We start from the raw sequence: 20196 nt of genomic DNA, 5'->3' as shown, positions 1-20196 counted from the left end.
AGCTTTGGCTAGCCATTTGGGTCAAAAGGGGAAAGAATAAGATTCCAAGTATCAGAGGGGTAGCCGTGTTAGTCTGGTTCTGTAGAAGCAGCAAAGAATCCTGTGGCAAAAATGTCTATTGAGTCAGTGTGAAGTGATGGAACCTGTTGCAAGCATCGTTGAGAGCTATTTTTGTTTAGAATATTACCAGGTTCCACCATCAGTGGGATTCATGGTTTATTACCATCCAGTTTTTAAGTTCTCAGCCACTTTTGGCTTCTTTTTTTTTAAACACACACGACTTTATGAATGACACTTGTGTGTCATCTTGGGCTTTCAGCTACTAATGTTATTTAACAGCAGAGCAATCAAATAGCTTAAGAAATATTTTATATCATCTAAGCCAATATTTATATCTCATTTCTAGTTCATCTCACTAGATGATTTGTTTTTCCAGCTATAAAAAGTTACCTAAATACCAGTACAAATAAAACTTAGTTAATTACACAATCTTTCTATCTCACCTTTTATTTTGCTCATTTACAAGTCTGGCAATAACAATTCTCTGAAGATATTTATTTTTTATGTAAAGCCGTTAGAACATAAAACAATCATTTAACTTTACATCACTGAAATTTCATAAAATGTACAACACTTTCATACATTATAGGCTTGTTCGGCTGCAAAAGGAAACAGCACATGTTCAACAGGCTGGTGAATAACATTCACATTAGTTTTGCCAAAACTCATTTCTTAAGTACTACATACTGTAACATGCATTCAGGGATTAGTGTATGCCCACCAGCTTCACATGTGTACGTGTTAGTAATAAGCACATAAATATAACTAAATTTAGTCTCTAATAACATTTTATTTCAAGTATTCTAAATCTGACTTCATTAGATAAATATGAAGTTAAAGATTCTGACAGAGTCTAAATGAGTAGTGGCTGTATATATAGGCCCTGATTCCTGGCTGGAGCCCGATCCAGCACAGCACGTAAACACGTGCTTAATTTCAAGACTAATTCCACTGTCTTCTGGGACTACAAGTGCTTAAAACGGAGCATGTGATTGTGTTCTGCTGGACTGAGACTGGCATAAACTGCAGAAGGTCTGCTAAAGCATGAAACCCCACTATTTGATACCAGCTCAGGATCTGCCCCACAAGGCTAAGCCTTTGTTCAGAAATCACGATGGTTACGTTTTCAATCCTTTCTTAATTTCGCTGAATGTTTAAAGAAATGAGATAAGTTTGCTTGTATTTTAAGGCCTTCACAAACTTTATTTGTATTTTTAAGTATATGGACATTACTAATCTGTGCTACCCCTTGTTAGTCATATAAATATGATAAAATATCAAACTAACTTTTGAAAAGTAAAATCCAAATAAAAAGTGTACAGTTTAACAGAATCATATTTAGAGCTTTATAATTACACATGCCAAATCACTCAACTGTAACATACTGTACATCTATTACATAAAAAAGTAAGGATTTACAGAAACTCTGGATTCGTCAGGCCTGATTCTGGTCTAACTTACACACTGGTGTGACTCAGGAGTAACTCCACTGAAGTCAACTGTTGAGAAACTCGTGTAAGTGAGATTAGAAATGGGCCTTCAGTTAACACAAACAGATTGTGTGGCTAAAATATTTTCCTCTACAGTACTTTGGAACACAATTAACACTTTGTTACAAAACACCACAGTGATGACTATTGGCACATAAAAAACTCCTCTATGTGAAAACATACACAAAATACGCAAGAACTGCCATTTTCTCCGACTTTTAAAATCTATATAGTTGCCTTTAGGGAGTCTGCCCTCCCAATAACCCAAACAACAATATTTCTTCAACAATGTTCACCTAGAAGAGTTTACTGGTCTGACATTTTTAACACTGCCACAACCTAAACCACTTCATGGATTATGCTTAACTGTACTGTACACAAGGCTATGACGTTTTAGAGAAAACAACAAGTACTTTTGCACCAAAAAAAGTGACTTGTCTAAATCTGGAGAATAATTCAGAATCATTTTTATAGGCAGCAGCTACATGTAAGCTGTAAATGTTACCCGCAATAAAACACATGTTGCCATAAAGCACATATTGTGGATTATCTGCTTCTGGCCTGGTACACAAAGCTCTATTTTCTTCTAGCTGAAGAGGACTGGGATTTGGTCAGTTTCAATCTCTCAGAAAAAGTGCACAAATTTCATTGCTTTTTTAAAGTGCTTAGCAGAACTTTGTTTTTTATATTAAAATATCTCTCTAAGGTGGAAGGCGACATCTCTCTTTTAACAACGTCCGGACAATAAAGCTTCTTTTTGTAAATTGCAGGTAAAGTTAAAAGCAAAAAATCCTTGTTAAAATAATGTTCAACGTGAGAAACAAAGACAGAGAATTATGATTCTGGTCCATCTTATCCCATTGCACATAGCTACGCCTGCACGCAGGGTCTGTTCCAAAGCCCGGAAAGTCAAAGGAAAGACTCCCATTAATGCAATGAGCTTTGGATCCTTATGGTCAAAACTTCTCTCCAGTGCCCAACCCAAGGAACTCAGGGGAGCAATGGGGAGCGCCAGAGGAAAGGGAGCTCCCGCTTCACAGATCTCCTCTACCCAAGCTCCAGCCCAGTGTTCCCACCTTCCTATGAGAAGCTGGGACTGGAGGACATGTGAAGCAATTGCATCCTTCTTCCAACTCACTCCTGCCATGCCATCTAATTTCATGGGACACACCTGCTGTGATGTTAATGGGAGTAATCTGGGGAACTGGCTCCATGCCACACAAGGGCATTCTACAATTCTCTACCCTCCCACAGGGCAGAATTACAGCATTGCCCCTACCAGATGTCCATTCACACCTGCAAAGGAGGTGGCAGGATTTTCCCTTTTGGCACATTCACTTTGGTGAATAACTTTGCATGACCCCAACTCTCTGGTTAATGTATAATGAGGTAAGAAAAAGACAACTCCTTGTCCTCCTTGATGGGTGTCTCAACAGTAATGTTACTTTCAGAGTCTTTTAATATGACATCTTTGCTCTTTTTTCTCCAGCCCTAACTCTTATACAAGAAAGACACTGCCACTTCCATTTTATACAACAAGAAGTAAGCACAACAACATTTATTTTAATGCCTCTTCCCTTATTACAAGGTTCAGACTTGCTATCACTACAACTCACAAGATAAAAATTATCTACTGTGTATGCACAGCAACTAGATTTCGTTACTAAATGATCCCTAAAGGGCTTAGTCCACTTTAATGATTATCTTCAAACGCAATTAAAAAAAAACAAAAAAGACAAAAAAAACCACAATTTGACCAGCAATTTGACAAGGGGCAGAAACAACTTGCAAATTACATTAAAGAAGCTTTAGAATGCTACAGATTAACAAATTAATTTTTAATAAAATTTAAAAAAAATAAAATATGCATCTGGACTAACATCTCCTATACCTATTATCAAACCTACATGATCTGAAGCATCAGAGATACTTACATTTTGGGGAATTTCATATGTAACTCGTGCCAATTTAGCCAAAATTATACCACCAATCCTACTTTAACTTTCCTGATGCCCTGAATTAAACATGTAGTACTTGTGAAGAAATAATTTCACATCTTCTGCAGAAAGCTTTTAATAAAAATGATATTGTGCTTAGACATACTATTTATGTTCTTTTATAAATTAAAATCCTGTCATAAGAAATTTAGCTACATTGTATTTATAACCTTTTATCTGGAATGTTAATAAGTCTACTCACACTAGCAAAATCTCTTAGAAAGTAAAATATGCACAAATATTAAAACCTGTTGCAAAATAGAAATATTTGTTTAGTTTTCTTCATACATTATAAATGTTAACGGATTCGAAAAATAAAATCCCAATTATGTAAGGTTAATTCAAGTATTCAGTTGATCTTGTTTTTATTATAAATAATGCTTGGTATTATGTCTAATACTTATAAGAGATGGAATATTATCTTTGTATAAAGCAATAGTAAAAGGAAGACTTAAATCCAACTCCATGGGGCGGGGAAGGAGGGGGGAGAGAAGGTGACAGAAAAGCAGCCAGTAGGTTTTGTGCCCTCATTACTCAGCTGCATTCACAGCTGAAATGCATTGTGTTTTTAGTCTCTATGCCTAGAGAGTAGGGAAATGTCATGCATGACTTTAGAAAATTGTCTACAATAAGATAAAAGTTGTAAGTGTCAGAAATATAGCAGAGTACTGTGCACAGCGGAATGTAGTTTATGAGAACACCCAAGAAACACTGTTGACAAAGGATAATGGTCTTCTTTTGCTCAAAAGCCCCAGCATTTGCAGAAAAACAAGTCACTGATCTTCTGACAATTCCTATTACAGTCACTTTACTTCAATTATGCCAAATGAGTGACAGCGGTGCAGTAATTTTGTCTAATCATAGATGTTGGTGCAGTGAAGTGACAGTTGATCACTAAAGTTGTTAGTGATCAGCTGCATTTCAAGTGGCTTAAGCCCCAGTCCAGCAAAAGCACTTAAATCAATGGGACTAATCACATGCTAAAAGTTAAGCACATGCTTAAGTGCATTGCTGGGTCAGGGCCTTAGGAGAGGTAAGTGCTAAAGTCTGTCCCTATTCAGGACAGCATTTAAACATGTGCTTACATGCTGTCCTGAATAGGGATTCTTTTCTGAAGCATGGCCTTGGAGAACAGACTTTTGGGGGTCAGGCAGAAGCCAGTTTACCCATAAAAGTATTTAAGACTAAGTTGTGCCTTCAGTGAAGGCTATAAACTGGCAACAGTGTGCCTAATAGAGTGTACATTTGAACTTGTACATGCTGCAACATTTTCAACATCTCATACTTGAGAGCAGAGATCTGAGGCCTGGGAGCCTGGCCCTCTAACTGACCAGGTGCATATTCAGAGTCCAATCATGCCAAAACTCAGTGACTGTGACATATTTAAAAGCCCTCTGATTGTCATGCTTATTTCCTCCTTTTCCAAATTACAGAGGGATGTTTTAAAACATTTGCTTTTTAAACATTTCTTTTCATTAACAGTTTTATAAAGTTAAAAAGACAGTCACACTCAACTCTGACAAAACACACAATTCAAAGAAAATTCAAGGAGTTAGAAAAGCCCCTGTATAAAATTATATAGAGCAATATAAATCAGATCTAGCAAAGAGTTACAATACAAACTTACCACCCATGTGTGACCCACTAAAAATAATTAGGCAACAAATAACGTTCAGAGAGCAAACCCACATTCAAAATATGTCTCTCAATCCATGAAAAGGCCTCCAGACCTATATCTATAAAACCCAACAATCTCATATATTTTCATCAAAACTGTACATCATAAAAAGAAAGGGAGGAAATGGTATATGTGAAAAGTGATTTTTCCTTCATTGTGAATTTCAAGGGTATGACTTCAAGCTTCCAAATTTTTTTAAAAACTTATTTCTCTGAAGGATTAACTGGGTAAGGGGTGGAGAGGGAGGAAAATATCATGATATTTTAATGCAGCCTTGTAAGATTCTACTTGCCAATGCAAGTAATTTTTTTGGCAGGTGAATAAAATACCATTAATTTTTTCATTACCATGGTGAATGTGGGTGAGCAGCTTTTTGTGCCTGACACGGTGAATTTTCCTGACAATTTTGCAATGCTTCATAAGACAATTAATATGAGTAAATATCAGCATTTGAATACTGCTAATTTTCTTTTCAGATCCAAAGACACTGTTTGAGTAAAGGGAGGAAAGACCTGCTAGAAATTATTTACTTTGCACATAAGACAAATTGAAAGTGACGTATATTAATGAGCAAAGGGGCACTGATTGCTGTGAACTTAACACAAGATCTTATCCCTATTTTTCTTTTTTTTTTAAACTGATATTTGTGTTCAAAACTGGACACGTACCCGAATGCTCAGATGCACAAATGGGAATGAAAGATCACTTTTTTCCAGTTAACTTAGGCCTTTAAGTGGCACTTATCAATATGTGTCAGTTTATTTGTCCAGGCAATAACGTTTAATTACACCTTACTGTGAGCTTAAGGTCATTCTTTGGCAATTTAGGTCACAAATACCAACTACTGATCGTAATATATGGTCAAAGATCAATATCTGGATAGAGTAATATAACCAACATCCACTGTGACACTAGAGTTGAAACACGGAGCAATTTAGTACAGACCTTTGAATACCAACACAAAGAAACAAGAGGGGAATCCTATTAGGAGACACATCTCTCCCATAAAGACAGAAGATGTTTGTATTTTCAAACTGTGTGATAATTTCTACAGCATCCTGTGGATTTCTCATTCTGCTTATTTCATATTCAGGCTGCTGTAGCAAAAACACCAAATACATAGGGCTAAAGTCACAAAGGGATTTAGGCACCTAACTGCCACTTTGGGTACCTAAATCCCAGGATCAGGCACCACTGGGATTCACAAAACCCCTGCTCAGTTGCTGCCAAACCCTGTAAGTTCCTAAGATTTTGCATTAAAAGTTTCCCTTGGTACTGATATTGTGCCACTCAGTACATGCACTATGGCTCCTCTGTAGGTGTCTGGATGCCTAAGCCCCAGTGCAATGCACAAACCAGGGGAAGATAGGAATTCATCCGCCTAACTCGCTGCGGGGCCCAATCTTAGATGCATGCTCACAGGAGGAGGATGCAGAGGGGGACCTCATTCAACTTTTATCCCAGTGGTTAGGGTACTTATCGGGGACGTGGGAGTGCCCTGCTTCAAGTCGCCCGTCCACCTGAGACAGAGAAGGATCTCAAATAGGGATCTGCCACCTCTCAGGTGAGTGCCCTAACTCCTGGTGTATCTCTAAGAGAGGGCTTGCAGCTGAGAATCCCAAGGAGAAGGAGATGTCTCCCTCCAGTCTGGATTTACGTGCCAGACTCTCAGAGAGGGACAGGGCTTAGGACACCTCCCCCCGTCCTCCCGGCATCTCCCATTGGCTAGAGGAATCCGCCTAGTGCACTGGCTTTGGTGAATCCCATTCATAAGTGCCTATATCCCGCCAGTCATTGTAGAGGAAGCCTGAATGCTTAACTCCCATTTTGTGAATCCCAGTGATTTTTTAGGTGCCTAGAAGTTAAAGTTCTTTTGTGAACCCAGCCCCTGTTCCCAGGTTTATTCTACTTTTATGATTCATCTGGTTACTGATTAGTTATTACATTATTTTAACTTTTGTCAGCAAAGAAAGATAAGGCTATACAGTATGGTACATCGTATGCATTTCATTTGGTATAATGCACAGATACCTGTATTGCACACCATTGGTAAATTCATACAGTCGAAGAATTAGATCCCCTTTGGAAACCATTACTTTCCATGATCAGGCAAACAGTATTACGTTTCATTTTCTCCCAAATGAAGTATTTTAGTACACGAAGGCATTTGTAACTAGGCAGTAGAAAGGAGAACCAGACCAGAAGCAGGGCAGTGAGGTCACCAAGAGCTGCTCTTCCCCCGGAAGGCTTTTAAATGATTAATACATCAGCAGCTGAAAATTATTCCACATCAGAAGCATCATTGTCAGACAGATGATAATTACTTCCCTTCACCCGAATATATTCAATATACCTCCCTTCATCAGAATCTGAAATACCACATGTACATAGCCTGTTTTCAAACAAAGATTCAATTTCCTCTAGTTTTTTCCCTTTAGTCTCAGGAAGGCAGCCGTAGATGAAAATGAGTCCCATACCAGCAAATCCTGCATAGAGGAAGAATGCCCCTGCAATACAAAACAACACACATGCTAGGTTACAGAACTTTATCCCCCCGTCTTTCCCCCATCTCACACAGATCAAAAGAAACAGAGTTAAGAGGCTACAGAAATCAAAGAAGCTTGTGAAATATGAACTGCAGCATTACAATAAAGGAGTACATGTCTGTGGACATGAGAAAAAACTGCTTTTTTACATCACTTTATAATAAATCAAATTAGTAAGGAGCAATATTCCTTTTGGTTTTAGCGTAACATGGAAACTCATACAGATCCTTTTAACTTCCCATCAGTTAAAATAAATAGCAATAATGTTACTGGAGGTCTGCAGTGAAGAGACACATGAAAGGGAAGGTTTGGCTATCCCCCTGATTCAGTGGGCCCTGAGGTGACCCAAAAAACAGAGAAACATCAACAAAAACAGCCAAAAGGATTACGAAGATTAAACCAGGCTCTTGAATTTATCCTATACCTAATTATTATTTACAATGCCTGTATGACCACATGACTAGGCATGTGAGTCCTATCACCAAGGTCTGTGATGGTAATGACATGAAGGAGAATTTCAGATACTACTATGTGATAAAAAATGGCAAATGCTACTCTTTTAAATGAGCTCCACAGTATTACACTAAACAGGTTTCCTTTATTTTCCTCATTTTAAATTATTTGTCTGCATTCCCTTCTTAAAGAATGAAACTTACTAAACTAGTAAAAGTGGCGAAGAGTTCTGTGGCACCTTATAGACTAACAAATGTATTGGAGCATGGGCTTTCATGGGTGAATACCCACTTCGTCAGATGCAGTTACTAAACTAGTGTAATCAAGAGCTTTGCAGCTAAAATGTAATACCACAAAAAAGTTAGTATAGCATCTAAACTGTAGTAAATCTATGTGGCATGTAAGACAATACAAATATTAATACTGCAGATTAAGACACAAACAACATCTTACCATAGTATGTAAGGTATTCTGCTGTATGCAAAAATGTCAGTGACACCAGAACATTGAAAATCCAGTTTACGCCAGATGAACATGCATTTCCTGTACTTCTAGCCCAAAGCGGATGAATTTCAGAATTTACTGTCCAGGGCATAGGTCCCATTCCTGAGAATTTAAAAAATGATCAATTTTAGTATAACAATCAGCTTGAACAGTAAGAGAAGCTTCAAATGGTCTGACCATTAAGAACTTCAAATGTTTGCTATTGACTGAAAGCTATGTGCTAAAACAAGTATGTGTTTACCAGGTGCGAAGAAAACCAAGTATAAAATAAGGCCCAGAAGTGTTGTCCAAGAGTATGGAGTAGGGCAGAAATTGTATGCCCAAAATAATTCTTCTCTTTTGAATCTGGTTTCATTCGAACACCTGAAAAATAACCATATAAAATTATCATTAGATAATCATGTTCAGGGAAATTAGCAGCATTTCAATACAAATGTGGTATCTGGAATGTCTTAATGAAAAAAACAGCAGCAGCAAATATATTTTCAAAATTTTTAATGTCAGATCAAGCAAATATAAAGTTAGAAAACAGAATTGTTCCTTACTTTATTAAAGATATTTTGAGCCAAATGCTGCATTCAGATATATGCCTATTTCAAAGCTATTCAAAGACATTTTGTGTTTGACATTGTGGCCCAAGGAATAGTAACCAGAGGCTCTGCACTTAAATAGTGTATTCATGTTCTTGGAGCTCAATCCTACAGTTCTTCAGGTGAATAGTCTTTGCTACACATGAGTAGTCCCACCAAAAACAATTCACATAAACATTACCCATCTGAGTAAGAGGTGCAGCATCAAGCCCATGAGTGGATGTGCTGCAACAGTAGTGTATTCATGGCAGAAGTGTAGGATGCTGAACTTTTAACTCAAAGTTTTTACAATGGAATCTTTGGACATAACCAGTAAGGCATTGGCCTGTGCCAAAACCAGGAAAAACATGTTTGTATAACAGGGGGGAAAAAGCTCTTTTCTTCTAAAGACTACACCAACGTCATCTATGTATAGTACTACATGGCCTAAACTGTATGTAAGGAGAAAGTATTTGAATTGCTGGAGAAGAAGTATGCCTCTCCATCTCCATCTCTCCCACTCCGCATGCTTTTAGAAATTGTGCATTTCCAGCAATAATGTGTCCAAAATAGAGCTTATGATCCATGCATATAAAAGCACATCAAAATGTAATGTCAACATAGTTTAGTATCAGTGAACTAGTTTAGTATTTTAGTTTGTATAGATTTAAAGGACCACCACCAAATTGACTATTTTTTTAAAAAAAATCCACTTCCTGATAGAGCACTCTTTAAATAGTATGTTTTGATTTATTACAATTCATTAATTATTTTTCATAAGGATTTTCCTGTTTGTTTATAAGGATCTTTTCAGCAAGTCAGAAATTAACTAACTGACTGTATACAATGGCCAATTGTGCTGTGAAATGCATAAATAAATAAACTTGAAGAAAACATTTTCTTCTCCCTTCCCCCAATAGCTTTTTAATTATAATAACCTTAGCCGTCACTGTTGACTACCATAGTACACATTTTCAGTCAGAAATGTGATTTTTAAGATGACAGTGTCTCTACAGTATAGACACGTTACTTATTTGATGACGAAAAAGTATAAAGAACTGAAAATCTGTGTGGGTTAAAAATTTCAGATTCAGCTGCACACCCATGCATCTGATGTGTCATACAGCATGAAAAACACGATGCATTGGTGTAAATGGGCAATAAGGAGCGAGGACGAAGAGCAGAAATTACCATCTGGAACGTATTGTTGGGCCTGTCATTATTACAGTTGGTTCCCAAAAAACTCCAGAAGAAAAACTGTCACACCTTGGTACGCTGCTGGTTTGTGAAATGCGACCGAGTGCTGAGAACCAGCAGCTGAAGCAGCACATAGCTATTAAGTGACTCCTTTCATCTCCTAACACTGATGTACCCGTGGAACCATAATTCGCTCTCTGTACAATAAAGGGTACGTTTAGTAACCCTGTCTCATTCAGTTTCTGCTGGTTTGTTTCTGGCCTTCAGGTGACAAACATATGGATAACCAAGGCCAGTTAAGTACCCCCACAAAAGATGACTATCAACTTGCCAGGCAGAAAGAATAAACAGATCTTTAGCAACTGCTGCTACATGGATATCCAGAAGCAGCTGGCAATCTAACAAGATCCCAGGTTGCAAACCTGATTAAGACTGAGGGATCAAGGAAACTGCTATAATCTTTGTAATTTCTTCTGGTTGGCTCTCCCAACTGTTAAACATTACACCAGGTCTTGTCTTATATTTTGTTTGTGGCTTAGTTCAATGTTATTTTGTACACTGAAATAGCTAGAAAAACAACATCCCCTACCTTTTTTTGGCAAACTTTTACACTATAAACAGTTTCATGCATTCCTCACTGATGGGTAAAGGTTCAATTTGATTCAGGCAATGTACAGTGTGTGATATTCATGCAAGATTGTGAATTGCACTGGAAGACTATCCTTGTGTGTAAGTTGGTGGTTCTTTAAATGCCGAGCAAATGATTTTTGATATATTTAATATCCTACCACCTGGTGATTGCATAGCTTTCTCCCATCCACCTCTGCATGGTCACCTCCTTTGCATTTGCATCACCATCAAATCACGGAATTGCTCAGACAATGACCTACAGTTTCATTAGCACACATTTGCTTCTTTCACTGTTACTCTTATTTCATTTGCAGGTGCATAGTAATGAATACAAGCTGATTATTACTTTAAAATGTCTTGTTGCAAACAATACTGTAATTGGTTTTTTTGTTCCTTTCAGTCTGCACTGCAGCTGCCCATCAAAGAAGAGCCCACTGCTTGCTTATGATTTTTTTCCTCACAGTAAACAAACATGTTACTTTGTTTTATCATCTTGTAGCTATATCTACCGGCATGCACCAACCTACTGATTTCCCATAGGTATCACCACCAAGAGGCTTGGATGTTTCATTCTATCACAGTTTTTCTCCAGATGTGTCCTCCTACTTTTGACAGAATGGAACAAACATAAAGCACATGGGGGGGGGGGGAAACATGTCATTAAAAACCTCCTTCTGCTGGGGCCACTCATCTGCTCTCTCTAGAAATGTCAGTAACGGAGAGGAATTACTGATTCAAGCGTAGCGCCCCCTCTCCACCCGGCTATCTTCTTTAATGCCAATCCGCTTACAGGTTTTGATGGACAGGTCTGGGTTCTTCTAGATCCCGCCACCCACTCAGCTGGGTGTATCTTCTTTCTTTTTTCCTATGAATTTATTTGGCGGTGACTCCGTCCCCCTCACTCCTTCCTGGCAGGGTCACCAGGGTAGCTTGGGAGGAAAATTCTAACCACAGGGTAACCCCCACTTACTTGCCAGATAGTTGGAGACTTCCAAGAAATAACACAAACACATACAATATATTCAACACAATAATTATAATTAAACAGGAGACAAATACAACATAACAGGGTAAAACACTGTTGTTAGGTTCACCGGTGCCCACGCTGCTAATACCTGTGACTTTCCCCAGTCACGTGACTTGATGTAGCAAATGTAAGATCAGTGTCCCATTGGTACACCTACTTTGTTGGGGCCCTTGATGACCTATGACCACAAAATTCTTCTCTGCAGTGGTTTAGCAGTGTGGCTGACAGGGTTCAGTACAGCCCAAAGGACTCACAAGTGGGAGAAGGTGGTAAATCCCTCCACAGGTTTAATATGCAGCAGGTTATAAAGTCCCCAAACCCTTACTCCCTGGCTTAAGGACACAGTTCAGGGAGTAGGGGGTCCCCAAAACAAATTTCCCGACTGACTGACTAAAAGATGGTGCACTCACAAACTCCATGAATGATCCTCAGGTTCAGAGATGACTTTGGACTCCTCAGTCACTGCAGAGAGGCTGATCTCTGCTGGCAGGGATCCTCTTCAAGCAGGAATCAGACTGCTTCGGTCCCAGGATTTCCCCTCCCCACAAAGGGGTGCAGGGCTCAAGGTGCAGATTACACAACTGTACTAAAATCCAAACTGCAGTCTCCTAGCCCAGCGTCTAGACACACACAGCAGCAGGCAGCAGCCCTGAACTAGCAGGCAGAGCAGAGCTGACCAAGTGGTGACTGATCTCACCTAGGGAGCTGGAGGGCTAACTCAGCCTGGCTGGGGGAGTTTCCCAGCAAAACTCTACAAACTGGGAATCATCGGCAGAGAGGGAAAAGCCCAGCTGAGGATCTTGCTTGCAGGTCCCTAGAGGCCAATTCTCAGGGGGAACTCTGCATGCAGGCCTGGGACTCACCAGCTCCCCACACAGCCAGTCCGGCCCCTCCCATGGCTGGCTTGAGACTGACTCAAAAATGGCTTCTGACGTTAGTCTCTAAGGTGCCACAAGTACTCCTGTTCTTTTGACCTTTCCTGAACGCCCTGGGAGGGGCATCTCACTCCCTATTGGTTGCCGGGCAGACTCTGAGTTTGCCGTGGCTCCCCCTCCCTACCAGGGACAGTGTGCCTCATCCCTGAGCTGCCAGCAGACATAGCCCCAGGAATCTAGGTAATCTCCTTGGGGGTTACACAAGGAAAGCTGATTCCGTGTCACAGGAATAGGAAAACACAACATTAGAAACTAAATGTTAGTAGAAACTTGGGCAGGTATGATCCTCTGTGCTTTGTCTCTATCTTTATCGTCTCTATAATGAGGTGGCACATGGCACCCAGAAGAAACCCATTAGCTACAAATAGAGATATATATTTGCATTTGCTGAAGGCTGACACATCAAGAAATATAAATAAATAAAACAAACACAAGGCCAATAGGTTAGACTATGAAGTACTATTAATGTAGTCATTCTAATGCAATCATCTACCATTTTACTAAGAAAATATGATAATAATAACAACTATACAGCATGCAGCTACATAAAGGGCTGTATTTGGAACTGCATGAATGGAATATCTATGGTAGTTACCCAAATGCTTTCTGAGCAATTTCATCACTTTAATGGAAATGCAAATACAAGGAGAAAATTCCATGGCAATAGTTTACAAAAGAAATTATGCAAATCAGGTCCCAGCAGAAAGAGTTTATAAATAACAAGAATGTGTCAGATCATAAAACTATAAGCTATAAGGATATATCACATCACTTCCCCTTAAATTGCAGTTGAAGTGAAAACATAATAGTCTCACAGTTAAAATATTTTAATGCAAGTTGCTTTTTCTGCAAACACTTTAAGAAGCACCCTTTACTTTAATTAATGGAAACTAAACAGCCACAGCATATTGAGAAATCTACCCCAAATTACTTTCAGTATCTCAGGAGCACTCAAACTGCTAACAGGAGATTTTATCATCCTCACGGGCTGGAAACAAATCTAGAGCAATAGTTTATATAATGACGTAGGCTATGGTGTTCCAGTCAAAAGCCAATTTGTAGTAATTCATGTTAATGTGGTAACACTATTTGTTTTGAACTCAGAGGAGACGCTTATTAACACTTACCTATAGTAATGCTAGACAAGATCATTGGAACTTTACTTGAGGTAAATATGGTAAAAACTTATTTGAAACAAATGATTAATTTACTGGGTTATTTATTTTTAATACATCCATTTATACATAGTAAGTCACCACTATCATCATCTCAAGTCAAATGCTGCTAATAATTTTAAAGTTCTTATGCTTACACAGAAGTGTGTCACTTTCTGATTTCACTGTGACCACAGAATGCATTTCTTAATCAGAAAGGTGACTATAGTTAGGAATATTTGAAAAATCTTATTTTCTAAGGGCTTAATCCAAGGTCTCTTGAAGTTAACTGGAGTCATGGACTTCAGTTGTCTTTAGATTTTTATAACCATAAATACATATTTTTAATGTGCAATATATTAACACATTTTTAAAACCATGTAAACACTCAGGAAGATAAAAACTGCTCTTGGTTGTCCAACATGGTATAGGTAGAAGTAATGGGATGAAGCTGAGAAGAGGATATTTTCCTTGAGAGTCAGCATTAGTTTTCCTAACAATGAGGCCAACTGGCCTGCAGAATAACTCCCCAGGGCACTGCTGGAAATACCAGCATGGGCATAATTTAGAACTACATTAGAGAAATCATTAGGAAGTATATTGGAAAAAATATTCAGCAAGGCAAGAGAAGGTGACCCAACTGATCTTTTCCTTCTCTAATTCCTATTAACTTTTGCTTTGTTGTAAGGGTGACATATTGGTGCAACATCATGAAGTAGACAATAAGAACATAAGAATGTCCATAATGGGTCAGACCAATGGTCTATCTAGACCAATTATCCCATTTTTTGACAGAGGCCAGTGCCAGACACTTCAGACGAAATGAACAGAACAGGGCAATTATCGAGTGTCATCCAGTCTCAGCTTCAGGCAGTTGAAGGTTTAGGGACACCCAGAGCATAGGCAGACAGGATATTACCCAACAAGCGCAGAAAAATATTATATTCCTATAAAGATGGGTATTGTTGTCCCACTAAGCACATTTGTGGCAGTTAGATTTTTAACCCAAAGGATTTTTTCATAGTAAAATGTATTATATATGATGGCCTCCCCTTTCTAACATTCTGGCCTATTTACCAGCCTTTTAGACTAATACAGTTAAAAGTTCAAAGCTTTAGTCCACGCAGTCTAAGGATATAAAATAATTTTCTACAAACTCAGTGTTATGATTCATCTCTTTGAACTCTTCATAAAATAAACATTTAAAAACAATTCCTTGTAATTGGAGATGATGTGCAGCTGTCAAGGCTAATTCCCCACTCTGGCACTACGAGTGCAGAAGGTGGGGCCCTCAAGGAGTCTAAAAATTAATTAATGGTCACTCCAGCCTTGTATTAAACTCCCAAGGTTACAGCTTTTCTCTGACCTTAGTTTGGTACATGCTGCCACCACCCAAGTGCAGAACCCCTTTGAGAACCCAGGAAGGCGCACTTGGGAATTCCTTCCTGTGGGGAACCCTCAAGCATTTTCATCCCCCTTCCCGGTAAGAGTTCAGAAAGAAAAAAAAAAAAGGAAATCAGCTGTTGTCACCAGCTAATTAAACAACATGTGCACATACCTCTTAAGACACAAAAATCCAATCCTGTTCTTAAAAAAGGTAAATTTTATTAATAAAAAAAAAGAAAATACATCTGGGAACTCAGGCTAGATTTTAAAAGAGCAACTATAAGAATGAAGCAGCAAGAATCACTTTCTTGAGGTCCAGAAATGTCTTTTTCCTAGACATTTCCTGATTTACTTACATATCTGGGGGTTTAAATGAGTAGTTTCTAGGTATGATACTGATGATTTTTTCATTCCTGGCCCAAGCTTCTTACAGCATAGCTGTTGCCCTGTCTGCCTCTCCCTGGGAGAACAACAGACAGACAAAAGGGGTTTGTTTTTTTTTCAATTTTAAAAAGTTCTAGCCTTCCTATTGGCTCTTTTGGCCAGGTGATCACTCACTTCCTTTTACCTACGCATAGCAGTGAGACTTTTTAACCCTTTACAGGTAGAGCAATTAGAGAACAGCTACTAAGAGGGATTTTATAGCTATTGGCTGGCTGGGTGTCCATAAAAGGGAGCTATCCTCCCCCACTTCATTTATCACAGTAGCCCTAGCTGCTGATGGTGTACAAAGACGTTGGGTCTGATTCTCCTTTACATAACACTTGCTTTTCACTGCTCGCGCAGTGTACATCCACTTTGGGGCTATTAATACTCAGAATGCCAAGTTCCTGTGCCAAGTTATAAAGATGATGATGATCCACAATTTATTTTTGCCATAAGATAACAGGGCTGATTCACTGTGGCTGCTCTGCCTCATAACCTCTGGTGTAAAGGAGAATTAGCCCGTTAATTGATCTGACCATTTGAGGATTCTCCTTGGGTAAAGGGATTTCCAAGTAATACAGAGGCAATCCCATCTACTGGAATTCAGCATTCAGGCAGATCTAAGTTTCACCTGGGACTGTCTTAGAGCTCACGGGTCCCAGGATCAGAGGAAAAACTTAAAGCCATCTTTGCACTCCTTCGTGATCTACACCATGTGCTCTTCTGGTGCAATCAAGGATCTGGGCCAATAACATCAATATTTGGATGCATTTCCTAGTATTTATATTAAAACAGCTCCCGCTATACTCTGCAGGTGATTTTCCCTCTAAGCATCTTTATGCTCTAGTTAGATGTCTCTAGAGTAGAAAAATCTTGCTAACCACATTTAAAAAATAAAACTCAATAATTTTGTTTTATATTGAACTTTGAAAATGCATTTGAAGAATAGTAAAAATCCAATACGGATGGTTTCAATTTGAAAACCTAACATACATATATATACATATAAACCCATCCTTTTCTTTAGATGCAGCCTTGTTTCACCACCTACAGTTTTACACATGTTCCTCTCCCCAAGTAATGTCTCGACTGGAGAGGGGGAGAGAGAGAGAGAGAGACAATCATAAAAGTATCTTCTTCCAGTGTGCTCTGCAGCTGAAAAGATTCTAGTTAAAAAAAAATAATCAAGGATGAAACGACTTGTGTAGGATAAAAAGTAAAATGAAATGCTTTTTAATGCAAAAATAAGAAACGGTTACTTACTGTAACTGTGGTTCTTCGAGATATGATGCAGATGTCTATTCTACTAGGTGCACGCCCAACCAGAGCTCGAGAATTTTTCCTAGCACTACCTACAGGAGGTAGCGCGTGCGTCTCGTGGACACACCCCTTCCCCTGGCTATCTGAGACAGAGCTGCCTCAATCCCCCTTCAGTTCTTTCCCACCATCACTCAGCGACTAGACTCTGATGCAGAGAGCATAGAGGGTAGGGCCATGGAATACACAGCTGCATCACATCTCAAAGAACTAGTTACAGTAAGTAGCTGTTTCTTCTCCTTCAAGTAGATACAGCCATGAATTCCACTTAGGTGACTCACAAGCAGTACCCATAGTGGGTGGGACTCAGAGTCTATTTAAACAAGGACTGCAGGACTGCCTTCACAAAGTTTGCATCTGCTCTGGATGTCATGGTAATGCCATAATGATTCATAAACATATGTATTGATGACCATGTGGCAGCCCTGCAAATGTCCAATATTGAGATGTCACTTAAGAATGCCACTGACGTAGCTTGCACTCTGGCAGAAGGGGCTTGCTCCCACTGAGGAGAGTATAGATGAACCTATTTCATGTACAGTCTTGATACAGGATGTTACCCATTTAGAGATCATCTGTGAGGAGACCGCTTGCCCCTTCACAGGGTCTGCACATGACACAAACAGGCGAGGCGAAGCACTAAAGGATTTAATCCTGTCTGGGTAGAAGGCTAGACATCCTCTGATGTCTAACATGTGAAGGCACTGCTCCTCTGAGATGAATGCAGCTTAGGAAAGAACACAGGTAAATACACTGCCTGGTTCCAATGAATCTGAGACCACTTTAAACAAAAATTTGGGGTGCGGCTGTAAGGTCACTTTGTCTTTGGAGAACTGTATATAAGGAGGGTCTGCCATCAAAGCCTGCAGCTCACATGCTCTCCTTGTGGATGTTATTGCCACCAGGAATGTAGGTTTTTGACACAAGAGAGGTAAGGGACAAGATGTCAGAGGCTTGAACAGAGGGCCCATCAGAGCCTCTAAGATTGTGCTAAGGTCCCACAAAGGTCCCACTCCAGCGGATGGAGACAAAGAATTCCTTTTAAGAATCTTGCTACCGTGACTTTGGAAAATACCAGTATTCCATGAATGGGTGAATGAAATGCTGAGATGAACCTTCAAGGCCGACAACTGAAGATGCAGCAAGAATAATGCCGGCTGAACTCCACTGGCCAACAACCACATTGAAAACTGCTTCCATTTTGCTGAATAGGCCATTCTGATGTAGGGCTTTCAAGAAGTCCAGGATCAATGGAGGGAAGTGGACCAACCTGTCAAAGGGGTGAAGGGTTGGACAGTAAACTGGCCTGAGCCACATTTAAAGAGGGCGAAGGCGCAAGATGGCAAACTGAACCACCTGTGTACAAGTTGCCAAAGAGTCTCAGGCGCAAGTGAACCATTGTGGAAGGTTGAGACTGCAGACTGTAACAGTCGGTCAACAAAAATGCTCTTGAACTTGTAAGATTCATATCCACAGAGAATCCAGAGTGAATCTGGAGAGGCAACTGATGAAGCAGAACATATATTTTGGAGCAAAGGTGCAGTATTCCTTTCAGTGCAGGACCTGATGATATGTATGTGGTCTTAATGCCATCGGAACTAAGACTCAACGCATAACTCTCTTTGCCAACAGGTGAATAATAAATTGATTTCAAAAGTAACTAAATTCTGTGTCATAGGTTTTCTCCCCCACTTGGAGCTTTTGGGTTCCAAGATGGGGACCTGCATGAGCTCCTCTAAACTAATCCTAGTCTAGATGTGGTCCTGCTGCCACCAGTTACGTTTAAAGTGGATAACACACTGCCTGTTCCCCCCAAAACTCTCCCTGGGGAACACAGATTCAATCTCCCTGAATCTCAACACAAAGGGAAGCAGCCCACTTCCCCCCTCCCTCTCTCTCCTAGCCTACTCTGGAGAGATACACACCGATTCAACTCCGTGAATCGAACCCAGGAGGAACTCACTCTTCCCCCCTCCCCTTCCCCTGAATTTCCACACGAGAAGGAATTAACCAAGTCCAAAGAAAAGAAAAGAATTTATTAAAAGAACAAAAAGAAAGTACACTATCTCTGTAATACCAGGATGGAACAATACACAGAGTCTAACCTATAAACCTGGAGAGAACTCCCCCTCCCCCTTTCTTTCTCAGTAAAAGCAAAGTAACAGCAATAGAAATAAAGAGATTCCTTCAGCAAAACACACAATTGCAAATGTAGAAATAAACTTATAATACTAGTACGCCTTTCTAATACTCACTAGACTGAATAGAAGAACAATACTGCAGAAACCTGGGAGGACTTGATTAAGATGTCTGGACTCCCTTAACTCCCAAGAGAGACTCACCTCAAAACAAAGAACACAGAAAAAAAATTCCCTCCACAGAGATTTGAAATTATCTTGTCCCTGATTGGTCCTCTGGTCAGATGTTCATCAGGTACTGCTTGTTAACCCTTTACAGGTAAAAGAGACCTTAACCCTTAACAAACTGTTTATGACATTCTGAAATATCAACAAGCATCTTTTCTCACAGTTTCTGAGTCACTGGCTCACATGCCTCAGAATGGACCCATTGAAGGAGGAGCTTATGGAGGAGCTTATGTCCAGATCCACAATTCTTACATCTGTAACTTACATCTGGAGTAAGGTCTTGATCATTAAAACACACATTAAAACACACATGTAAGTAAAGCATTTTATGCCAGATGATCAGCTTCAATTTAAAAAGCAAAACAGATCTAGGCTTGAAAAATGTGCACGTTTACCACTGTGTTTAGCTAGATGCTGCTTCACTTCTGGTTACACAATAATATCAGGGACATCTTCCGACA

General features: G+C 39.4%; 1 protein-coding gene across 1 annotated transcript in view; it reads right to left on the bottom strand.

The window, feature by feature from the left end:
- Positions 1-3219: 3219 nt before the first annotated feature.
- The window catches only part of SLC2A13 (solute carrier family 2 member 13), a 343282-nt gene continuing 326305 nt past the window's right edge, over positions 3220-20196 (bottom strand). The window contains exons 8-10 of the mRNA XM_044992726.1: positions 8970-9091; positions 8678-8830; positions 3220-7732 (exon numbers count right to left, since the gene is read on the bottom strand). Of these exons, the coding sequence (XP_044848661.1) occupies positions 7506-7732; positions 8678-8830; positions 8970-9091 (502 nt within the window). The 3' untranslated portion in view covers positions 3220-7505. The remainder of the gene's footprint in view (positions 7733-8677; positions 8831-8969; positions 9092-20196) is intronic.

Source organism: Mauremys mutica, chromosome 1 (genome assembly GCF_020497125.1).
Source record: "Mauremys mutica isolate MM-2020 ecotype Southern chromosome 1, ASM2049712v1, whole genome shotgun sequence".
Lineage (NCBI taxonomy): Eukaryota > Metazoa > Chordata > Testudines > Geoemydidae > Mauremys > Mauremys mutica.
The sequence above is the reverse complement of the archived record's forward strand: the minus strand, read 5'-3'. Positions and strand labels throughout refer to the sequence as shown.